Source organism: Exophiala aquamarina (assembly GCF_000709125.1).
Source record: "Exophiala aquamarina CBS 119918 chromosome Unknown aczIA-supercont1.3, whole genome shotgun sequence".
In the NCBI taxonomy this organism is placed as follows: domain Eukaryota; kingdom Fungi; phylum Ascomycota; class Eurotiomycetes; order Chaetothyriales; family Herpotrichiellaceae; genus Exophiala; species Exophiala aquamarina.
Window position 1 is genome coordinate 106239 of NW_013550585.1, and position 20082 is coordinate 126320.

General features: G+C 51.5%; 7 protein-coding genes across 7 annotated transcripts; 4 read left to right on the plus strand and 3 right to left on the minus strand.

Moving 5' to 3' along the window:
- Window positions 1–264: 264 nt before the first annotated feature.
- On the minus strand, window positions 265–1687 carry A1O9_03643 (NAK protein kinase; the record flags this gene model as incomplete). Its single annotated transcript, XM_013405936.1, has 2 exons — window positions 265–1503; window positions 1568–1687. 2 exons carry the CDS (start codon window positions 1685–1687, stop codon window positions 265–267), a joined length of 1359 nt encoding a protein of 452 aa, XP_013261390.1.
- A 1977-nt stretch (window positions 1688–3664) lies between these two features.
- Window positions 3665–3925, plus strand: A1O9_03644 (uncharacterized protein; the record flags this gene model as incomplete). Its single annotated transcript, XM_013405937.1, has 1 exon — window positions 3665–3925. The coding sequence occupies one exon, from the start codon at window positions 3665–3667 to the stop codon at window positions 3923–3925; it is 261 nt and encodes an 86-aa protein (XP_013261391.1).
- Window positions 3926–4314: 389 nt separating this feature from the next.
- A1O9_03645 (mannosyl-oligosaccharide alpha-1,2-mannosidase) lies at window positions 4315–7539 on the minus strand (the record flags this gene model as incomplete). The annotated part of the gene is made up of 1 exon (XM_013405938.1): window positions 4315–7539. The coding sequence occupies one exon, from the start codon at window positions 7537–7539 to the stop codon at window positions 4315–4317; it is 3225 nt and encodes a 1074-aa protein (XP_013261392.1).
- Window positions 7540–8066: 527 nt separating this feature from the next.
- A1O9_03646 (dihydroflavonol-4-reductase) lies at window positions 8067–9105 on the plus strand (the record flags this gene model as incomplete). The annotated part of the gene is made up of 2 exons (XM_013405939.1): window positions 8067–8137; window positions 8193–9105. The coding sequence occupies 2 exons, from the start codon at window positions 8067–8069 to the stop codon at window positions 9103–9105; spliced, it is 984 nt and encodes a 327-aa protein (XP_013261393.1).
- A 1408-nt stretch (window positions 9106–10513) lies between these two features.
- On the plus strand, window positions 10514–12183 carry A1O9_03647 (uncharacterized protein; the record flags this gene model as incomplete). Its single annotated transcript, XM_013405940.1, has 5 exons — window positions 10514–10681; window positions 10739–10964; window positions 11027–11202; window positions 11261–11589; window positions 11670–12183. The coding sequence occupies 5 exons, from the start codon at window positions 10514–10516 to the stop codon at window positions 12181–12183; spliced, it is 1413 nt and encodes a 470-aa protein (XP_013261394.1).
- Window positions 12184–12431: 248 nt separating this feature from the next.
- On the minus strand, window positions 12432–14543 carry A1O9_03648 (uncharacterized protein; the record flags this gene model as incomplete). The annotated part of the gene is made up of 1 exon (XM_013405941.1): window positions 12432–14543. One exon carries the CDS (start codon window positions 14541–14543, stop codon window positions 12432–12434), a length of 2112 nt encoding a protein of 703 aa, XP_013261395.1.
- Window positions 14544–15855: 1312 nt separating this feature from the next.
- On the plus strand, window positions 15856–18029 carry A1O9_03649 (uncharacterized protein; the record flags this gene model as incomplete). The annotated part of the gene is made up of 2 exons (XM_013405942.1): window positions 15856–16923; window positions 16980–18029. The coding sequence occupies 2 exons, from the start codon at window positions 15856–15858 to the stop codon at window positions 18027–18029; spliced, it is 2118 nt and encodes a 705-aa protein (XP_013261396.1).
- Between the last annotated feature and the right edge of the window lie 2053 nt (window positions 18030–20082).

Below are 20082 nucleotides of genomic sequence, written 5' to 3' on the forward strand. Positions count from 1 at the left end.
ACCAGGCTCCAAAAAACAAAAAAAGAACAGCTCGCCTTCGGCTGTAGATCTCGATGGCGAAACCAAAACCAAAGCGTCGCTTTTTGACTCCAAGATATCCTCAATCCTGTCTGTCGAATGGGACATTGCATGGCCATGATCATCCAATTAACCCCGGGAAGGAAGCTGATATCCAGAGGGATTTCTTGCCTCCTAGTCCTGGGTTCCTGCGCTACTGCTGTGTGATAATGCTGCATAGAGAATCGTGTCTGATAGTGCATACTCCTAGACGACGTCATCCACGGGCCCACCTTCATCATCTTCGGGCAGCTCGGACAGAGCGCTGTCGATCAGGGTCATCAGCTCGTCGACATCAGGGCGTTCCGACGGCTCGACCTGGAGGCATCGGCGCACGATTTCTCGCGCAGCTGGGTGCGGGTATACCCTCTCGCCCGACGGCTTGTTTGTCGTGGGGTTGATATCTCCGTTCACCTGTGTCCCGGACCGCGAGGGCGGGTGGGCTCTGTCTTTGCCCTTGGTCGCATTGCCCTCGCCGGGCCAACGCCAGTCACCTCCCAACACGCAGATCGACAAGCTGCCTCCGGTCTCGTCCGAGCGTGCTTCAAATGGCGACTTGCCCACTAGGCATGCGTACATGGTGCAGCCTAGGGACCAGATGTCGACCTTTGTGTCAATGACACTCCCTGTCTTGACGTCGAAGAGCTCGGGGGCGCGGTACGGCATGGTGCAGTGTTCGGCGGCGATGTCTTGCACGGCGATTGCTTGGCTACGGCTCGTGATGGGTATCGGTGAAGGGGCTAAACTGCCCAGGTCCATCAGTATTGGCACCCGCCCGTCGTCGTCGATCATTATGTTTCCAGGCTTGATATCTCGATGGGCGTAGGCACGCTCGTCGCCCGGGTTCTTGCCCTCTTGGGTGCGCGTGACTTCGTCGTCTGGCATCAAAGGCTGTTCTTGTTCGTCCGCTAGCTCTTCCTGGTGTGTTTGGTCAGCCGTCATGGAGCGGTTGGGACCGGCGCGAGCTTTCCGGCGCGCATCGGCGTCCTCGTGGGCGGCCTCGTTGCGGATGGCTTGTGCGGCGTTGCGGGACTGGTTGTTGCGGATGTGATATTGGTGCATGGCTTTCAGGGCTTTGCAGACGCCCAGCATCAATTGCATCAGTCTGCGCTCGCCAAAGCGGGTGTGGTTGACCAGGTTGGCGTTGATCATGTCTTGGAGATTCCCTCGGCGGTAGTAGGGTAGGAGGATGTAAACTGTTTTGCTAGCGCCACCCCCTGCGCTGCCATCATTTCCGATCCCGGATACGGTCGCATTCTTGTCGGTTTGCACGGCGTGGTCAACGCTGTTGATGATGTTGGGGTGCGGTGCGAACAGGGTGTAGGCTTCGACTTCCTTGAGTGCCTGCGACACAGATTCCTGGCCGAAGGGACATCGGATCTTCTTGAGTGCGTACAACGAGGAGTCGGCGGTGTCTTGGACAAGATAGACGTAAGAGAAGCCACCCTGAAGATTCAAGTCAGCATGCTGCTCTGGCAGAGAAATGAGAGGGTGTGGGTTTCATGTTCACCTCGCCTAGCAGTCTCAGCATGCGAAAGCTTCGGCTATTGATCTTTAACTGCGGACTGCCCGGAAAACAGAACAGGCAATTTGATAAAGAGTAGAAAAGATCGAGAATGGTATTCGCCATGGTCGGCGTGCTGGAGAGGTCGTAGTCAGGAGCACAGTTGTAAGCGCAGTCCAGGGATATTGAGAGAGGAGGGGATCTCTCAAGTTCTGCGCAGCTTAAATGCGATAGAAGATATGCAGGAGGATATTGCAGAAGACAGAACGACGTGTACCCGTGTACGATATCGTAGTGATATACTACTTGTAGCTGGTAGGACGGGGCCAGGAGCACTGGAGATCTATACGAGGATTGGTCTGGGCGCGGTTCAGCCTTGGTGGGAAATGAGGCTGAGCATATCACGTGATTCTACTGTGTTCCACAGTAGATTACGGTGGGTCATAGATGTAAGAGATGCACGGAGATTCCCATGTTCTCACCCGCTAGTACAACGCTTAAATTCACCGAGGAATGCGACATTACTAGTACGGATATTGTTCTACACCTCTGGCTTGTCACCGAGTACTGCCACCCAAAAATCAAGATATCGAAAAGAGTTTCCTCAACACTAGAACGCTGTCAGTCGAAGGTGAGTCGCCAATATCTGAAGATGACACAGTGGATTCTGGCAAAGCCAATGCCTTGTCAGCCTGGCTTTGTTTCAACGAACCTCCTTTCTTGAACGTAGGCTGGATCTAGTTTCGGCACAGACCCCATATGCACAGCCTGTACGGACAACAAGCCCAGCAGACTCCATATGGCTCTGAAGACTTCAACCCTTTGAGGTGGTATGCTCTCACAAGCGAACAAGCATAGCACACCAGATGGCCAATGACGCTCCCAAAGAGCGTTTGCTGCTTTCGTTCGTGGGAAACTAGACACAATTCGACTGCCTGACGCCTTTGTTCGAAGTGGAGCCATGGCGAGTTGACCTGCAACTGAGCCTGTATCTAGACGCATTATCTATATCCCCTTGAACATGTCGCTCCATTCTGCACAAAGACAACCCACCACAGGATCTGTCGAGATGACAATGACCCTCGCAACAGCAAGTCCATCCCGATCAAAGAATCCTATTATGGCCCGACCTATTCTAGGAACTGGCATTCCATTGTACAGAAGGACTTTGCTTCAGCCTAGCCATTTCTTTGACTGATGTTTGTCAAGCCCTTATCTCCTCATAATCTCTCTGGTACTTTCCAGCCCTTCAGCCCGTCCGCTTGTCCAAACATCTCGAGACAGCCATCATCATTCTCAGTATTCCCCGGTAAGAGCAATCCAAACCGGCACGTTTGGCCCATACAGTAGATTGTTCATTCATTCCAACATGTATCCCACCACCCCCACCTCACCTTCTTTCTTTCCACCATCGCCGCCCACACCCCATTCCCCATCTATGATGCATTCACCCTTAATGGTCGAGCCCATTGCACAACCCATCATGGTATTTTCCCAAGAAGGAATGCCAATGCCGCCAGAAGGACCAGTGCCATCCCCCAGTCTCTCCATAGTCACGAACACATGGTCGGCGCAGAGCCTTGCGCGACGTGATAGCAGCACAATGTCAATCTGCTCGGCACGAGAATCCTCAACACCCCACTCTCCAGCGCTACCAGCCCTCTACACCATGAGGTCACCAGACCAAGCATGCTTCCAAGGTTCATCCTCTCCGCTCCGGGATGATGGCAGGAAAAGCCGTATGTCAATGCGCAGCCCCCACTTCAATCGCGTCATGACTCTCCCCCTACGGGTCAACACCAGCATGTTCCCCAACTTCGCGCCTGAGCCAATGGCCCCCATCAGCGAACACGGAGCTCAGAGTGCAGGGACCCCAGTATTCTCAAACTGCGAGACCTTGGTAGACTGGTTTCCTCCAATTCAATCGCCCGCGCCACCAGCTTTACCCCTTATAACACAGAGATCCCAAGCACGATCTCCTGCGCGATTCTCACCCTCGAGCACCACCCGCTCGCCTATCCGCAAACATTTCCGCGGGAAACATCTGGGCGGGGGTCAAACATTGGCACAAACACCGCCGAGATACCACGTCACAGTCTCCTCATGCCCGTCATCTCCGCTAGCAAAGCAGAGATTCCAGCAGTATCTGTACGGCATCGAGCACCTACGCGCGCCGCTGGTGCCGCTGATATCCGTGACGAACGGGCTCCCGCATCCCGCATTCCCCAGCAGCCTGCTGCAGTACCACCTACTGACTCACGAGCAGCTCGACAGCTTGGCGCGTTGGTACCACCAGGTCACGCCGCCGATCGAGGAGACGTTCATGTATCCGGCTTGGGTCCCGGCGTGGACGGGCGTGAATGACTCCACGACCGAGGCCGTCGATCTCGAGACCAAGCGCAGGCGGTGGGGTCGATTCATTGGTTTGAGAGGCTGTGAGAGTCCGACAGCCACGGGGGGGCCGGACGGCGAAAACCCAGATGAGTTGGTGCATCGGATGGAGAGAGAGTGGAGGCGTACCCTGGAGCGGGCTGATGAGGAGGATCGCGCGTGGGAGAAGAGCTGGCGTGGTCGTTGGTGATTTCTCCCTACCATTGGGTTCTTTTTGGGGCTCGTGTCCTAGCACGCAGGGTTTCAGGAAGCACGGCACGGTTTCTTTGTTGAACATAGATTCGGTGTATATATGTATATTCCGGTCTGTCCTGTAATGATATTTACACTGCTGTATCATCATCTCGTTCGTCACAGTAACACTAAACGACATGCAAATTCCCAATTCGGATGCTTCTTGTTTCTACGTGATATCTCCTCTTGATTCCGACCCCAACGGCACGATTAGCAAGCGCCTCATATACCTTCTGGCCGCCCGCAACCATGACCGACGGGATAGGATTGTGTCTGGGCAATCCCGCTGGAGTAAACTGAGTTTTGTCGAGGAGTGGACGAACGAGGTCGTCTTCGTCCTCCATCCTGTTCAGGCCGGCCGAGTCGGACTGTCCGTAAGAGACGAAAATGACTAGTTGGAGCGAATGTGGTGATGGTGTGAAAGAGGGAATATTGGCGAGTTTGGTGCTGAAATTGCAGCCACCACGCTTGATTACCAGAACATGAATGTTGCGCACCAGGCTCAGAGCGAGCCGATGGTCGCACAGTTCACCAGCACCATAGACTTTCGTCCACTGGAGACTAGGGGGTTGTGCGCCACTCGTGATGATCGTTGCTACTTCTGGCCAATCAGGGATAGGTGCAGAGCCTGGGCCTGTGGGGATGACTGCAGGGAGATGATAACGTGGAGAGTTTCCATCGGAAGTTGCACTTGAAGATCGTGGCGTAGCCAATGATAGGCTGGTCGAGAACGGCCACGGCGGCTGTCGACGGTCTTTGATCAGAAGACTCGAAAGTTGGGAGACAATGGCATTCCAAGCAGCGCGAACTGAGCCATCGTTCGTTGAACCAATCCCTGGCATCTCAAAAACCAATATATCACTGTTGGCATCTTGCTCCTGTTCATCTTGCTCGATCGGCTTACTCAAATCAACAACCATGTCCAGCATGATGGGATCACGGATTCGAGTGAAATTGGGATCCGTCAGGCTCAGTGTCTCCTTGCCCGTGTCCCTTGGTAAGAACACCTTTTCGTCCTTTCCTAGCGGAATATTGTTGATAGTTTGGATACGAAAGGTATCAATAATACCATCATCGATTAGCAACGGCAGATCCTGGACCATACCGAGGCGCAGACCGCCAATAAAGTTGATCAAAATACCTTGCTTAACCCGTTGGAGTGGCGGTGCTGGCAGTCCGGGATTCGTGATTGCGGGAAAAGATATGTCGAGAGTTGGCCTGGTTGGTATCAGCGAGCTGATTGCATTGAATGGAATTAATTCGGGAGGTAGTGTCCAAGGATAATAGGTATAGTTGGAGGGCGAGCTGATGTCCGACAATGTTATACTTGGGTGGTCAGCTGCATATTCTCCTAAAACTGACTCAATGTTGTCGCGGGCCGGCATGAGATGAAGCCTTGCTAAGTTTGCGGCATGATAAATATCGCCTCGTGCGGCGGTATTGGAAATGCTGAAAGGTACTGGTTCTGGTTTGGTCGGACATTTGGCCTCCTCTTCAGCCTGCAGGTTCCACAGTTTGCCCTCGTAATGACCATTATCAACGATCCTTGGAATGACTAGTGGGTGTCCTTCGGTAGTAAAAACAAAAGGCTCGTCAAGATGATTGAGAGGGTGCGTCGGATCAAAAAGGAGAAAGAGATACTTTGCGGTTTCACCCAGGAAGAAGCTTTCCATCCTGTCGGTTTGCTCGCCTGTCAGCACATTTTGGATACTTGCCCAGCCACATTTAGCCCAACACCTTCTCTTGATATCACGAAGGACCATTTCGCCAACATGGAAATACCAAGGGTCCTCTGTTGCGCGATAGAGATAGTACGTGGACTCGATAAACTCTGGTCGACCGACCCACCAACCTAGACCGCCTTCAATTCCGCCAGTGATGAGATTCCATCTTTCCGGTAAAGCAGAGAATCTCGTCCACAGGGCTGTTTGTAGGAGGTGCGTTTCTACAGCTTCTTCAACATGACCCCCCAGGACTAAGACCCCAGGATAGTATGCAGAGAGTGCATCTATCCAAAAGCCTCTTGCTGCGCCTGTGACAAGATCGGCCTGGATATAATGTGGATGTTGATAGTTCGGGCCACGATAGAGGTTTCTCTTGATCGCGGAATGAGCGGTGTTCCACGCATTGAGAAAGGCCTGGGGGGTGTCATCTTCCATAGGCAATGGGTCGAATAGTGTCCTTGGATCTTGAGTCGCCACAGGTGGATCGTAGTCTGGATGGGAGTCCCTCGAAAGTAGTATGTGGGATTTGAGAGCATATTCGAAGAAGCTATCTATCCCAGCACCAATCCCAGTCCATGTAGAAACCCAGGCCCCAGACTCAGCGTCAATGCCAGAACCGATGAGATCAATGGAGCTCCGTCTATGCCATATCGCCCAGAACGCTCGCTTAGCAAGATCTTCAAACCGTGGGTCGCCAGTTAACCTGCTGAGTGTGGTGAACTCGAGGACAAGACTTCCAGCACCAGCACTACATGTCTCCGTGATCTCAGGGGTCTTCGGACGAGCATCACATTGGGCATCATTCGAACCATTGTTGAAGGGAGAATTCGCATAAAAGGGAATCCCATGCCGAAGATTGACCCTTGGATAGGGAATGCCGGTTGGGTTCCAGAACGCCGGTATCAAACGACCTGCCAGATCGTATGCCAGACGTAGGAGTTGGCCATCGTACCGTAAACCGTTAGGCCACGTAATTCCTTCCGTGACACCCTTGGGTTGGCGATGGTTCCAATGTTGAGCGTGTGATGCTTGTTGTTCGGGCGGGGCGTATCCGCGAATAGGCAAGCTTCCCACGGCAAAGAGATGTGCGCTGAGCAGCCCCCCCAGACCCCTAATAGCGGTTTCAAACACTTGCACCTTGCTGTCCAGGTCAAAGCCTCGAGCTCTTAAACCCTCACCAGAAGGCCCAGCAAGGCCATCACCGTATTGTTCAACCAGGGCGAGAACTCCATCTTGAAACAGCCGCAATGCCTTGTTATCTTTCTCGTTAGATGGAGTCGAGGCAAGGATTGCCAACGTAGATAAGCTATCGATAAGTGTCAAGGAGTAGTTCCCCAGAGGGTCGTTAACTTCGATGTGGGCAGGGTTGTCGCGGTCGCGTGTCAACGGTTTGCAGGAGATTGGACGCAATTCGTCCTCGGGGAAGGCATAGTTCATATAGTTTTCATAGCCATGGTAGAAAAGATCTTCGGTCTCTTTTCTCAGCGCCTTGATCTGAGCAGCGGATTGTGCTTGCACGCCAGCAAACGAAGCCAAGTTGGCCGTCAGCACAACAAGCCCCAGAAGGCGGATGTATCGCCATAGAATATTGAGAAACGCTGTATTTACATTTTGACGAATCCTGCGCATGGCCCACAAGATCGCGGAACACCGTCATGAGCGGCGCAGGTGCATAGTAGGGTTTGGAATAGCAATAACCGGCGGGTAGTGGTTGCAACGGCTGTAAGAGAGGCAAATAACAATCACGATATCTGGCCCGGAGGTTGGGCTGATCATGTGACATCTTGCACCATGGGCAATGAATTCTTCACCGTACTTCACGTGACCATAAAATTCGCCGCGGCGATTTCCATAGGCTCGAGGCGAAATAATCAACTCTCCTCCCATCCCGACCGATCTTGAACTAGATATGGAAGCTGAAGGGCGGCGGTAAGCTCAGGAGATAATACTCTGTCCGAGGTCACTGAGGTGTGTTGTCGGATTTATCAGTGCAATCACCGTTCGCTCAAGTATAAAACTACTCCAGAATCGTTTGAATAGTGATATTAGAAGAACAAGACCCAGCGACATCCTAAAAATCACCGAAAAGTTATCTGTCTACCAGATTTGATAAAGTTTTGGCTCTCTAGCACCGTTTACAGATTCTACATATCAAAATGAAGGTACTTTTAACAGGAGGAAGCGGGTTCATTGCATCTCATTGCCTCGAAGCGTTGCTTAAACATGGGTAGGGGGTCCGAGTCATCGATCTTACATCTACACACGCTGACTTGATCCAATAGTCACGAGGTGGTAACGACAGTTCGATCGCCAGCAAAGGGTCAGGCCCTGGTTGACACATTCAAGGGCCAAAACGTTTCGTATACAGTTGTTAACGATATTGCGGCACTAAACGCATTTGACGAAGCTGTTATATCAGAGCCGCCGTTTGAAGCTGTAGTGCACACCGCGAGCCCCTTTCATTATGAGGTGAAGGATGCTAAGAAGGACATGCTTGATCCAGCTATTCTTGGAACCACTGGCATTCTCGAGTCCATTCGGAAATCCGCGAAAGCAGTCAAGAAAGTTGTCATCACATCCTCATTTGCTGCCATCTTGAACCCCTCTTCTCCGCCCAAAGTATATAATGAGACCATTTGGAACGAGATGACCATGGACGAGGCCCTGACCACAGATGATCCGCAGGCCGTCTATAGGGCGAGCAAAACGTTCGCTGAACGGGCAGCATGGGAGTTTGTAGCGCGGGAAAAGCCCAACTTTACACTGACCGTGCTGAATCCCCCAATGGTTTATGGCCCAGTCCGCCATGCGCTGTCATCGCTGGAAGACCTCAATACATCCAGCAAACGGATCTTAAACTTGATACTCGGAAGACCCCGTGGCATGGTGTCATCACCCATATATGTCGATGTTCGGGATCTTGCAGAGGCACATGCGCTCGCCATTACAATTCCTGAGGCCGCGGGTCAACGAATCCTCGTGACAGCGGGTCTAGCGACCGAAGGATTAATGGGAGACATAGTCCGAAGAACTTTCCCGGGATATGCCCAAAACCTGAGCCCTGACCTCAGTAATACTCTTCCTGCATACGAGATTGACAGCAGCAAGTCCATCCGATTGTTGAAGATCAAGTATCGGGACGTGGAGGATACCGTAGTGGACACAGTGAAGAGTCTGCAAGCTTTAGGTGCTTAGCGCCTGCCTGAGTAGCAGGAGATTTGAAGTCCGCACGGTAAGGACGCAATCCGAGTCGCAAAACATCTGTCGGTATATATTAGGGAATAGCCAGAATCTATATATCTCCAAAGTCACAGTGCCGCCATTCTCCAACCCTGATAATTTCATAGACAGTATTGCAGTTTAACGGCCCTCGAGCGCGCTTTTGGGGTATAGCAAGGCGTAAACACGCAGAAGCTCAAATGCGTGGACCTGTACGAGGTGTACATCCCATCCGAGTCGCCCAAGGTCAGTGGCTCCAACCAATAATCAATTTCGCGGACGTAATATCCCTTGGCGTTCGAGCTTAGATCAACAGCTTGTTTCTTCCTTCAGTTTGTGTGGTCCTCTGTAGGCATCACAGAGGATGATTGTATCTCCTGCCAACCCCGGGCCAGCGGATTGCATCATCATGTCATCAATCGAATTGCCGAAGCCGCCCAAGGTGAGTTCGGCATGAGGATAGTGTGGACGAAACACGCGCAGAAGTACACCAGGCTTTCCACCATAAACTTCGATTTAAGAGAAATTAACTTGGGGGTGCTGCAGGCTAAACTGATTCCAGTAACAAAGTCCACTGTGCCATTGGTCATGCCTCAGAGTACCAATCCTTTGTTCGCCGTCTGCGAGGTAGCTTCGGTGACAATATTGGTTCATACTGCTGTCCACTCACCCGGGGAGCCTCCGAGTCGTGTTCCACGGCAATGGTGACTAACTAGGTATAATTGGATCGCCGTCCTGGTTACTGTTGCGTATAAACGGTCATCGCCCGGTAAAGCAACCTCAGACCCTACACGTCAGCTATGTTTTACAAATCTACATGAATTGACACTGGCACCGCTCCACGAGTCGAGGTGGGTGCTGCCAATGGAACTCTGTCTATACCTACCTGTTTCAAATATGATTGCCACAGAATTGGCGCGATTTAGTTTGCCTCAACGGCTTCTCCCTCTGGCCTCCTCGGCCCCAGTTCAAGCTTGAATCTGGAGTACAGAGCTTCTCCACACCATCGGGTGGGTATTTGTCTTTGCTTGAAGAATGGGGTGCCATGGTCTAGCCCCATCTTCTGGCACGCAGTGCCTACCTCGTGGCTATCATTTGAAAGAGTTCATCTCGTCCTTCGTCTCGTTTTGTTGTTCCTCTTCCATCGTCTTAACCCTGTGAAGTATTGTCAGGGCATTAATTTCGCGTCCCAGCATGGCTACTCCAAGGGAAGGCGTCTCGAACAATGAAGAGGGCCACCTCGAGCATCGCTTTTCTCGTCTTACAATGATCGGACTGACGTTTGGTATTCTCAAGTTAGCCTCCCCATGATTACGAGGCATTAGCCGTCTAACCTGTTTTTGATAGCACCTGGATTTGCCTTGCCGGCTCTTTGGGAATCGTAATGCCATCTGGTGGATCTGTTGCCTTCTTCTATGGGTTTATCTTCTGCGTCCTTTGCAATTTCTGCCTATCAGCAAGCGTTGGCGAGCTTTCATCCATTTGGCCCACAGCCGGTGGCCAATATCACTATGCATATGCTCTTTGCACCGAAAAATGGAGGATGTCGATGGTAAGTGGATTAATATCACTCATGAAACCTGGAGTTACGCGCTAATGCTCCGTTCAGAGTTTCTGGGTTGGGTGGATCAACATCGCCGGCTGGTTAACTCTTATCACGACCGAAGCATTCTTCGCTGCCCAGTTCATATCAGCAGCCGCAGTTATTGGATCAGATGGAGCCTATGTTATCACGGCTTGGAAAACATACCTGATCTTCCTGGTAGTCTCGACATTCACAATTCTCCTCAATATATTTGGCTACCGAATCTTGAATCGTTGGAATGAGTTCGCTCGTAAGTCATCACTCGCCACTGCCGGGCCTCTCACAAGGCAGACTACTGAGAACACACTCCAGTATTTTGGTCGATTACCGGCTGTTTGGTCGTGAGTATCACGCTTTTAGCCACTGGAGAGAAGACCTCTGCCCAATTTGTGTTCACCGATTTCTCCAATTCCACCGGTTGGAACGATGGAATGGCATGGATGCTTGGACTTCTACAGTCGGCACTATCTCTGATTGGATTTGATGCGGTAGGCCTTCTGTCGCCCAAGAGGACTCTGTTGAATCGATACTGATAAATCCACGAAGGTCGCTCATCTGACCGAAGAGATGAAGACCCCACAACGGGACAGCCCCCAAGCAATGGTGGCCGCTGTCGCCATAGGGGGAACAACCGGAATAGTCTTCATCCTGGTAATGCTTTTCAGCCTGGTCGACCCGGATACTATTCTAGCAACGAAAACAAACTCCCCGGTCGTCGAGCTCATCTATCAAGCGACCGGAAGTCGCGCGGGCACCGTCGTGCTGAGCTGCGCATTGGCCGTGTGTTTTGTCAACGGGACAAATGGGTGCGTCACATCTGGAAGTAGGTTGCTTTGGGCCATGGCCAGAGATAACGGGAGTCCGTTTTCGAAATTGTGAGTGCTCTCGAATTCTCAGGATTATAAAGACAGATCCCAAAGTAGAGATAACATGTGACTGATGCCTGGTTTTTCAGCCTCTCACATATCACTCCGGGGCTCAATGTGCCGGTTCGCGCCATTCTAGCCGCTGCTCTTTTCAACATGCTGTTCGGTTTGTTATACCTCGGGCCGACTGTGGCATTCAACGCCTATTGCGCCAGTTGTACCATATTTCTCAATCTCAGCTACGCCGTCCCCGTGGCCTTTCTACTGGTTCGTGGAAGAAAAGTCGTCAGCAGTTCCCGCCCAGTTTTCTACCTCGGACACAGGACAGGGTACATCATGAACTGGGTCTCTGTCCTCTTCGTCTTTGTCACCTCCATATTCTTCTGCTTCCCGGGTTTCCTACCCGTGACCACCAGTAACATGAACTACGTATCGGCAGTGGTCGGGATCTTTATCATATTCTGTTCCACTCTCTGGGTGGCAAAGAGAGGCCAGTATAACGGTCCGCAATTCGAGATCATCCTAGGAGAAAATCCGAGCGTTGAAGACGCGCTCGCAAGAGGTGAGAAAGGCTTGGACATGGAGCAAAAAGAGCTGGTGTAGCTTGCGCATGCGATCGTTACGACGACATTTGAACCTGAGATGATGGGCAACAGCGAGTTTCCACCCTTTGAGGAGAACACGGAGAGCGTGAGATTGGTTGTTTGCAATATGCAAAATATACGAAGTGCAGCTAGATTGCTCGCTAAGATGGATAGATTTGACTGGTTCCTGTGACGTAGAAATGTATAGCTGGTACCGCACATCGGACTCACAATCTGAGAACGAATATGGTAGCACGAGATGGTGTTTCATCCCATAGTGGTATATAGGCCCATGTCCATCATGACGTCAATCCAGTAGATGTCTTCGTTGCCTTCGTCCAATTTGTTCCAGACGGCCTCGATGAGGTCCATGCAAGTTTTCGTTGGCCTGGGAGGCAATACGTTCATGAATAGGTTCAGCCGTCCGCGGACAAATCTGCGTGCATGGAAGACCCGGAACGCTTGTGCGAGGGACGATTCGTCGACCTCGAGTCCAGGATCACCAGTGGCTTGAGCATCGTCGAAAGAGGTATTGAAGGCCGAAATCGAGTTAGGGAAGGAAAGCTGTGGCGAAGACAGCCAGCGAAAATTGTCAGTGTTCATTGTTGACAGACCAGTCGATGTTACGTCAAAAGGTCTAGGGTTTTCCAAAGGAGGAGCCCGTAGCTCGCATGCACAGGCAACGAGCATGAAAGGCTGTAAACACCTGGTTCTTGACGTAGGAGGGATTGACTCCAGCAGGTCGATGGTTTCGATGGCATAGTTCGTGAGCCAATTGTACATGCTATCGGGCTCAGTATTGCCAGTCGTACAATCTTCAACCAGTCCTAGCCAGTCGTCGCTGGCTGAATTTGTCCCAGAGAGCATTGTTGAATTGGCGTTTAGTGCTTGAAGCTGATTGATCTGTTCGAGAAGCAGGTCCGGGAACACACGATAAAGATTGATAAGACCCGTTCTCCGATAGATCTCTGCGATTCTTTGAAGGTGCCAGATTGGTGTTTCCACATCTCCTGGATTGATGATTGCTTCATCTTGTGGTTCGCTGAGGCTTCTGAGCCTCGACTCAAGACATCGAGCGAGTTGTAGTGAGGTCACAGATTCGTCAATTGAATGCTGCCAGGTAAATTTAGTAGATCGTGCTCGGATTCTTTCTGATCTGACCAACTGACCGACTTGGTTAACAAGCATCTGAGTTTCGCGACAAATGCCGGTCCAAGGATGTGGGATTTTTCTCATGTTGCTGTGACTGGGTGACCAGGGACCGTCCATAGGATCAGATATGATCTCGCTCGAGACAAAGGACAACAGCATCTCCCAGTACTCCATAGCCTCCTGGAAAAAGCCGTGGCTCCCGACTACGCTAGTCAGCTGACCGTCCGGAGTAGGCTCCCGACGATTTAATCTTGACCTCAATGTTTTGAACAATGGAATCCCCAAGTCTTGAGGGTCAAACCAGCTTGAACTTTGGCCGAGCATAAGAAGGGCGAGTAGACTTGTCTCATCCTCATCCGGGGTGTTGAATAGAAGTGACATGGCTTCCGTTCGCAAGGTTCGACTCAACCGCTTGAAATAGGGGTTTTCGTTGACCAAACAAGCCGCCGCCATACTCTGGAGAGTGCGGTATAATGCAGGTGATAGCGTCCAGAAATTGCCGACCGTGGTACGAAATGGATTCATGTTGCCATCGTAGCATGAGAAGACAGCAGCTGTCTCTTTGAAGTAATATTCGACCAAGGCAGAGGAAAAGTCCGAAGGTCCCCGTGTTGGTGATGGTAATAGTGGTTGGCGAGAGCTTACTAGAGCCTGTTCGGGCTGAAACTCCATACCGATCGCTACAGGCGGGACCAAGCTTTCTGATGGGTCGGCCTCTTCGAGTTCGGTGGCTTCATCAAAATCCGTTGGCCTGCTGTAGAATGAAATACCGGAAGGGGTGGCTTGAAGGTCCGGGATATGAGTTGAAAAGGGATCAAGCGGTACGGCCGGGGTTGAGAAGCTCTCGTTTGGATAGATCGCGTCTTCTGAGTCGGGAGGCGCGGACTGAAGGGGGACTGAAAAGTGGTGGAGGTTATCATCTTCCAGGATTGGCAATGGAGGTGAAATATCAGTTTGGGCGGCTTCCAGTGAGCCAGCGATATCGATGGAAGCGCCTTGGGGAATCGGCGTTTGTAACTCGGACTTGAAAGATTGTGCCCGTCGTTTTGTTGGGTTGAATACCTCATGTTTGGTTGACCATTTCAGCGACTGGTTGTATCCAGGACAGGGGAGCCCAGCAGACTGGCACCGACCACAACCAGGTCTTTCCTCATCGCATTTGAATCGCCGTTCCTTGCATCGTTTACATCCAGTGCGCGACCTGGGAGCCTTTCGTCCCTTCTTCATATTTTAAGTTCTGTTGCGCAACGCGGTCGTGAAGACGGTCGTGGTCCACCTCCAATCAGCACTCCGGTCAATGTCAGTCATCGGTAGCTGGTTTTTGCATGATCGGATCGGCACGAGCTGAGTGTATCAAGAATAATAATGGCGTATTCCCTTTTGTGGTCGCATGCACTTGCTTGGTCTACCTAGCAAGGCATGTTGCCGATCAAAGTGATCTGTTTCAGACAGAAAGATTGACGATGAGAATATCGAAGAGATAAGAAGAATGCGGGGAAGATGTCGATGGGGATCTTCCATCGCAGCCGTATCTAGCCAAAACCCTGAGGGCCTCTCGGACCTCATCCTCGGGAACGAGTAGAGTACGTCGATCTGACCTCCCAACCCATGCGGCTATGCCCTGTGCTAGCCGCTCGGTTGGTGCCCCGGAGCCTCGGGATCCGGCTCTTTGGCCAGACGAGCAAGCCCATTAAAGATGGCTTGGGGCTGCTCCAGCGGGTTGGGCTTCCCCTGATCTCTACGCTGCACAGACATGTACTGTGCCCAAGCTTAAACTCAACGTATAGTTAGAGGACCAGCTTGGTTTTGGGCCCTCTGGCGCCCTCGGGCCTGGGGACCTCAGCTTCCTACCGCCCCCTTTTCACCAACCGAGCTTAGGCATGCTTCAGTCCGTTGGGGGTCTTTATCGGCGGCAGAATGGCATTCGAATGGCCTGTTCGACGCCTGTATTCCCACCAACGGCGGGAACTCCACCCTCTGAGCAAGACACTCGAGGGCAAATTGTCGGTATCAATCCGAAAATTCTTTGTGATGGTCGCCCATTGTGGCAGACTGTGAGGCATGACACAAATCGTTCCGAGGAGGCTGTGGTCGACAGGGGGCTGCGCAAAGCAATTGTAGACTCCCTGCTTTATCTCGGGCTGCGATGGGACATAGCACTTTTGTATAGGGTATGTCTAAAATTACGAGCCCAGGGTGGAACGATCAAATATCCATATTATGTGCAATGCCCTCTAGGCAGAGTGTCTGCCCATCAGAGCCTTAGCTTACGCTCTCGCACCGACCCCGCCCAGCTCAGCCGTCTTCCGTCTTCCGTCTTCCCCCAACCTCGGAGAAAAGAAATCGCCAAGGTCAATTTAGTACCTCTTGTGCGACAGCAGCCTCAAATAATTCCAACACATTCCTTCTCCCCGAATTTGCCGGGTCTCCTTACTGAAGAATCGGTGATCTCGATAACGGAGATACGCTTCGGCCTTCTTGCAGCCTTAGGCGTCTTGAAGCACTGAGCTCGATTCGACAAATACATACGCCCCAAGACATGCCTCACGTACGGTCGCCTCCGAAGACGAGCAAGGCGTGTGGAACGTGCCATCAGAGGAAGGTTCGGTGTGACTTGTCGTCGACGGGAAACACACACGCATCGTGCTCGAACTGTAGGGACGCCGGCGTCGAGTGTAAACCACACATCAGAAAACGAAAACGCGATCGCTTGAGCCATAACGCCTCGGCGATTGTGGCCGACACCATTGGAGACGGAGATACAGAGACTGAGATCGAAACTGCTGTCCACGCCGTAGAGCAAGGACGGCCACAAAGGACAGTGAGCAGGCCTACGGCAGCTTCGAGGATTGAAGAAATCTCGTTCCTAAATGATCAAAGGGGTCGATCTTCGGAGAATTCCACGTCGCCGAGCAAGCGAACTGCTCAACAAAAGGCTAACCATCGCAAACGGCAGAAATCCAGCCATGCCAGCCATGCTGACGCATACGAGCACGAATGTCGCCCTAGCAGAGAGCAGCAGGCCAGTTTCTTGGGGCGATCCGACTATGTTTCTGCTCACATCGCAATCGACGAGGGCGACGCAACTCAATACCGAAGTCTCGGATCTGCAACCAGGGTGGTGCAGGATCTCGAGGCTTGCATTCTCAGTGACCTTGCACTTGTCGAACCGCCCCAGGGAATGCTTCGACAAACCTTCATCCGCAATTTCATGCAGCGGTGCCGTCCATGGACGCCGCTGATTGAAGAATCGGACCTTGCAAAGCTCGATTTGAAGAATGTCAACTGCCTTTTGACTACCTCGATGCTTGTCGCAGGAAGTGTTGTGTCAACAGCCCCCCAGGCAATAGAAGTTGGCCATCGGTGCTACCAGCGTGCTAAAGTTCTGTTCTATACTGGTGCGGAGAAAAACGATATTCGTGTGGTCATGGCAACAATCTTGCTCCAGTGGCTCAACCCCAGTGGACCGGAGCACGTTTCAATAGACAGTAGCAGTTTCTGGCTAAGGCTCAGTGTGGGACTTGCTCACCAACTTGGATTACATCGAGAACCAAACCCGCGGGGAGCAGATGCTGGCCTGCGAAGACGAATATGGTGGACTTTGGTGGTAAGATCTCTCTCGTCAAAAGAGAAAAGTAGCCACACATTCTGATCGTGCTGCAGTCTCGTGACAATCAAATTGCTACTAGCCATGGTCGCCCAAGAGCACTCAATTCTAATGACACAAACGTCCGGCCTCTCTGCATCGAGGACTTCACAGAGCGCGACGACGACGCCCACCTTTTTATGCATTTTGTCCGCATCACCTCTATTTTGGGAGATCTCACTGAGCTCTGTCGACGGGGGACTCTGTCAGACAACAAAAGGATGCACATTGAAGACTCCCTGCTGAGATGGGTGAACGACGTGCCAGCCGCGTTTAAACTTCATCATCCTTTGACGGGAGAACCATATTCCTATAAGTCAAAGGCTTTGCAGCTCCACCTACCATATTTTTCTGCCTTGATAATTCTCTTCCGGCAAAAGAACAGTGATCAAGCACCATCAACGGCAAGTCTTCTTGCAGCTTCATTTATCTCAGGGATCTTCGAGGAATTCCTAACGTGGGAAGATATCGCGTTTCTCGCCCCAACCAGTATATTTTACCTGATGATTGCCGCTCTGGTACAACTTTCGTCGCACCGATTCGAGTCCCTGGCCGAGTCAGAAGCCGTGGAAATCGAGATCATCAGGCTCTCACTGACTGAATTGAAAAAGAGATTTCCCACCGCTGTTGGCGCAGAAAGAGTCCTCAACCAAGTCATCAAGCTTTCCGGAGACAAGCCCAAATCAGTCAGAGATACTGATCTCGTCCTCCCAATCGAACAGCATCACTTTTTCTTGCCATTTGGCTCAAAGCTATGTCGCAAGTGGTCCTCTGTGTTTGAGAACGAAAACATGGGACTTTCCAGGGGAGGCGCGTCTCAGCCACCAATAACTCCGTTGTCACTATCAGTTCCGCAGCCTAGAGCCGCCTATATGGCTAATTTTGACAGGGATGGACAAGAACAGCTTCCCACTGACATGGGAATCAATACGACATGGCCAATCGACAACGTACAATTCGATCTATCATCTGATCCACTGATAAATCCGGCCTCGCTTGATGTGGCTGGCAGGTGGTGGTGGCCGGATTGGATATCGGACCTGGAAGTGCAAAGTATTGGAATATAACAGTCTATCATCTTCGTAAGGGACGAAGAGAATCATATATGGGACGTGACTGTCATTTTGAGTGTCCTTGATATATGAAAGCTCCCATACCCAGCAAGAATTTTCCGTCTTTTCTGCACTGGACATCGGCCACCTTTGGCTCGTGACTTGTGGTTGAACTATCGTGAGTCGTTGGTGCTACATGGGCAAAGGGAATTGTCATAGCTCTAAGTCGCATCTGTGACATGAAGGCATTGCTAGCAGCCAAGTCCTGGCACGGAGAACATTCTGGGCGGTCAGCGCATCTAGTCTATAATGTTTCAAGCAGTGTAACAACTTGCATACTGTATGCTCTCAGTTCTCAAAGCTCTTTCGATACCACGCAACCTTGAGCTCGACTTCAAGCCCAAGACATACCACACCGTCGATAGGAGCCTGTTTCATCGACCCTCATACGATCCTCAATCCGCGCCTGGAGTGTCGACTCCGTCGTCACAGGCCCATGTGACCACAGAGCTGTGTCCATCCGCAGCAGTATGTCAAGCGGGTATCTAGCACGGGCTCAGACATCCATGGCGCTGTGATGGAAATGCTGTGGCCATTGTCTCCTCCAGTTTCGTGGTAGGAAGTTGGAAGCGTCCCCTAGAATCGAATCGGTGCACAAGGCTGCCCAACTGAGGGACAGTCGGGCATGGCAAGAAGTGGGTAGTAAGATGCTGCAGGTGCTGGATCCTGTGGCTCGAGCCCGTCGACGATATGAAGATGAGAGGAGAGCTTGCTGAGGAAGAGAAAACCCCATGATCGAAGATGGTTGCAGGCAGTTCGGTTCTTTCGGGCGTATGGAACCTATCTACCAAGGTCCTCACGCGAACGCATGACCTAGCTACTATAGACAAGAACACCTGAATCTACTCAGAATCCGCATACTCTCAACTGGATCCACTCTCGGTTAATTTATCTCACTTGTACTTACTCGGAGATCTACTGAGCTAACTCGGGTTTGAGTAGCACTGTTAGGTGAAGGATTCTTCGGTTGTCGGAAATCATGGGCTAGCTATCAAGTAAGTTCTACGAGTCACCGGGAACCCGGGGGAGGGGGGACCCTCTTGAGGCCACGTTCATGTACCCGTGCGAAATGAATCAGGCAGCCTCTATGTCAAGACTCAAGAGCGAGCACCCTCATCTAAGGTTGCTATTTGAAGCAGAGCGAGCAGATCCACATTGGGTTAATGATCATCGGCAGGATAGTCTCAGCTACAGTCGAGACAGCCTCGTTGACCGCTGCCAAAGAGTGAGTTACTCCGTTCAAGATACAGTACGGAGTATCCGAGCGGGCCACGCCCTCCTTTCGACGCTAGGTTCATGAACACGTAGATCAAGAAGCGGGTGCGGAGGATTTTAGAGTGAACCGTTCTTTCTCCGTTCCAAGACTCGGACGCGTTGGTGAGAGACAAGGTAATCTCGCTACCTACAATTGCTTACGATTGGCCATTGGACCTCAAATTGCACATGGACAGTGCATCGCTAGACCACGCCTGCTTCAGGGCATTGTGCTAGGTACGGAGTATTGACCTTCCAAATGGCACGTAGTATCCGGACTATTGATCGACGCCAGGATTGTAAACCCGTTTGCGGAAAGGATCTCGCTTGGTCGTCTTCCGGAAATCGATAGAAAATTCTAGGGTGTCAGGGACACCGTACTCGGTTCCTCGCACAGATTACGGGATGCCTCGTCCAAGCATCAGGCTGTGCGGGAATATTTCATCTTGAGATTTCCACGTCGTACGATGGTTTGATGAGGTGAATGCGAAAGTGGCTCACAGAAACACGATTCGTTTCATAACTGTGTTACTAGAACCACTAAGTTAGCATCCCAAGATTGCGGCGCCCCTCTCATTTCGAATACTAGAACTGAATCCAGCGTGCGAAGATGCTATTTATGTATTAGTTTGCAGGGTATGGAAATGGAAGGTGGAGGTGTGGTTGTAGGGAGGAGAAATTTCGAAGCATGCAATGCAATTTATCATTGTTCGTGTTGTGTGCATTGCCTTCCTGCCTCGCCATGTCGTTTCAA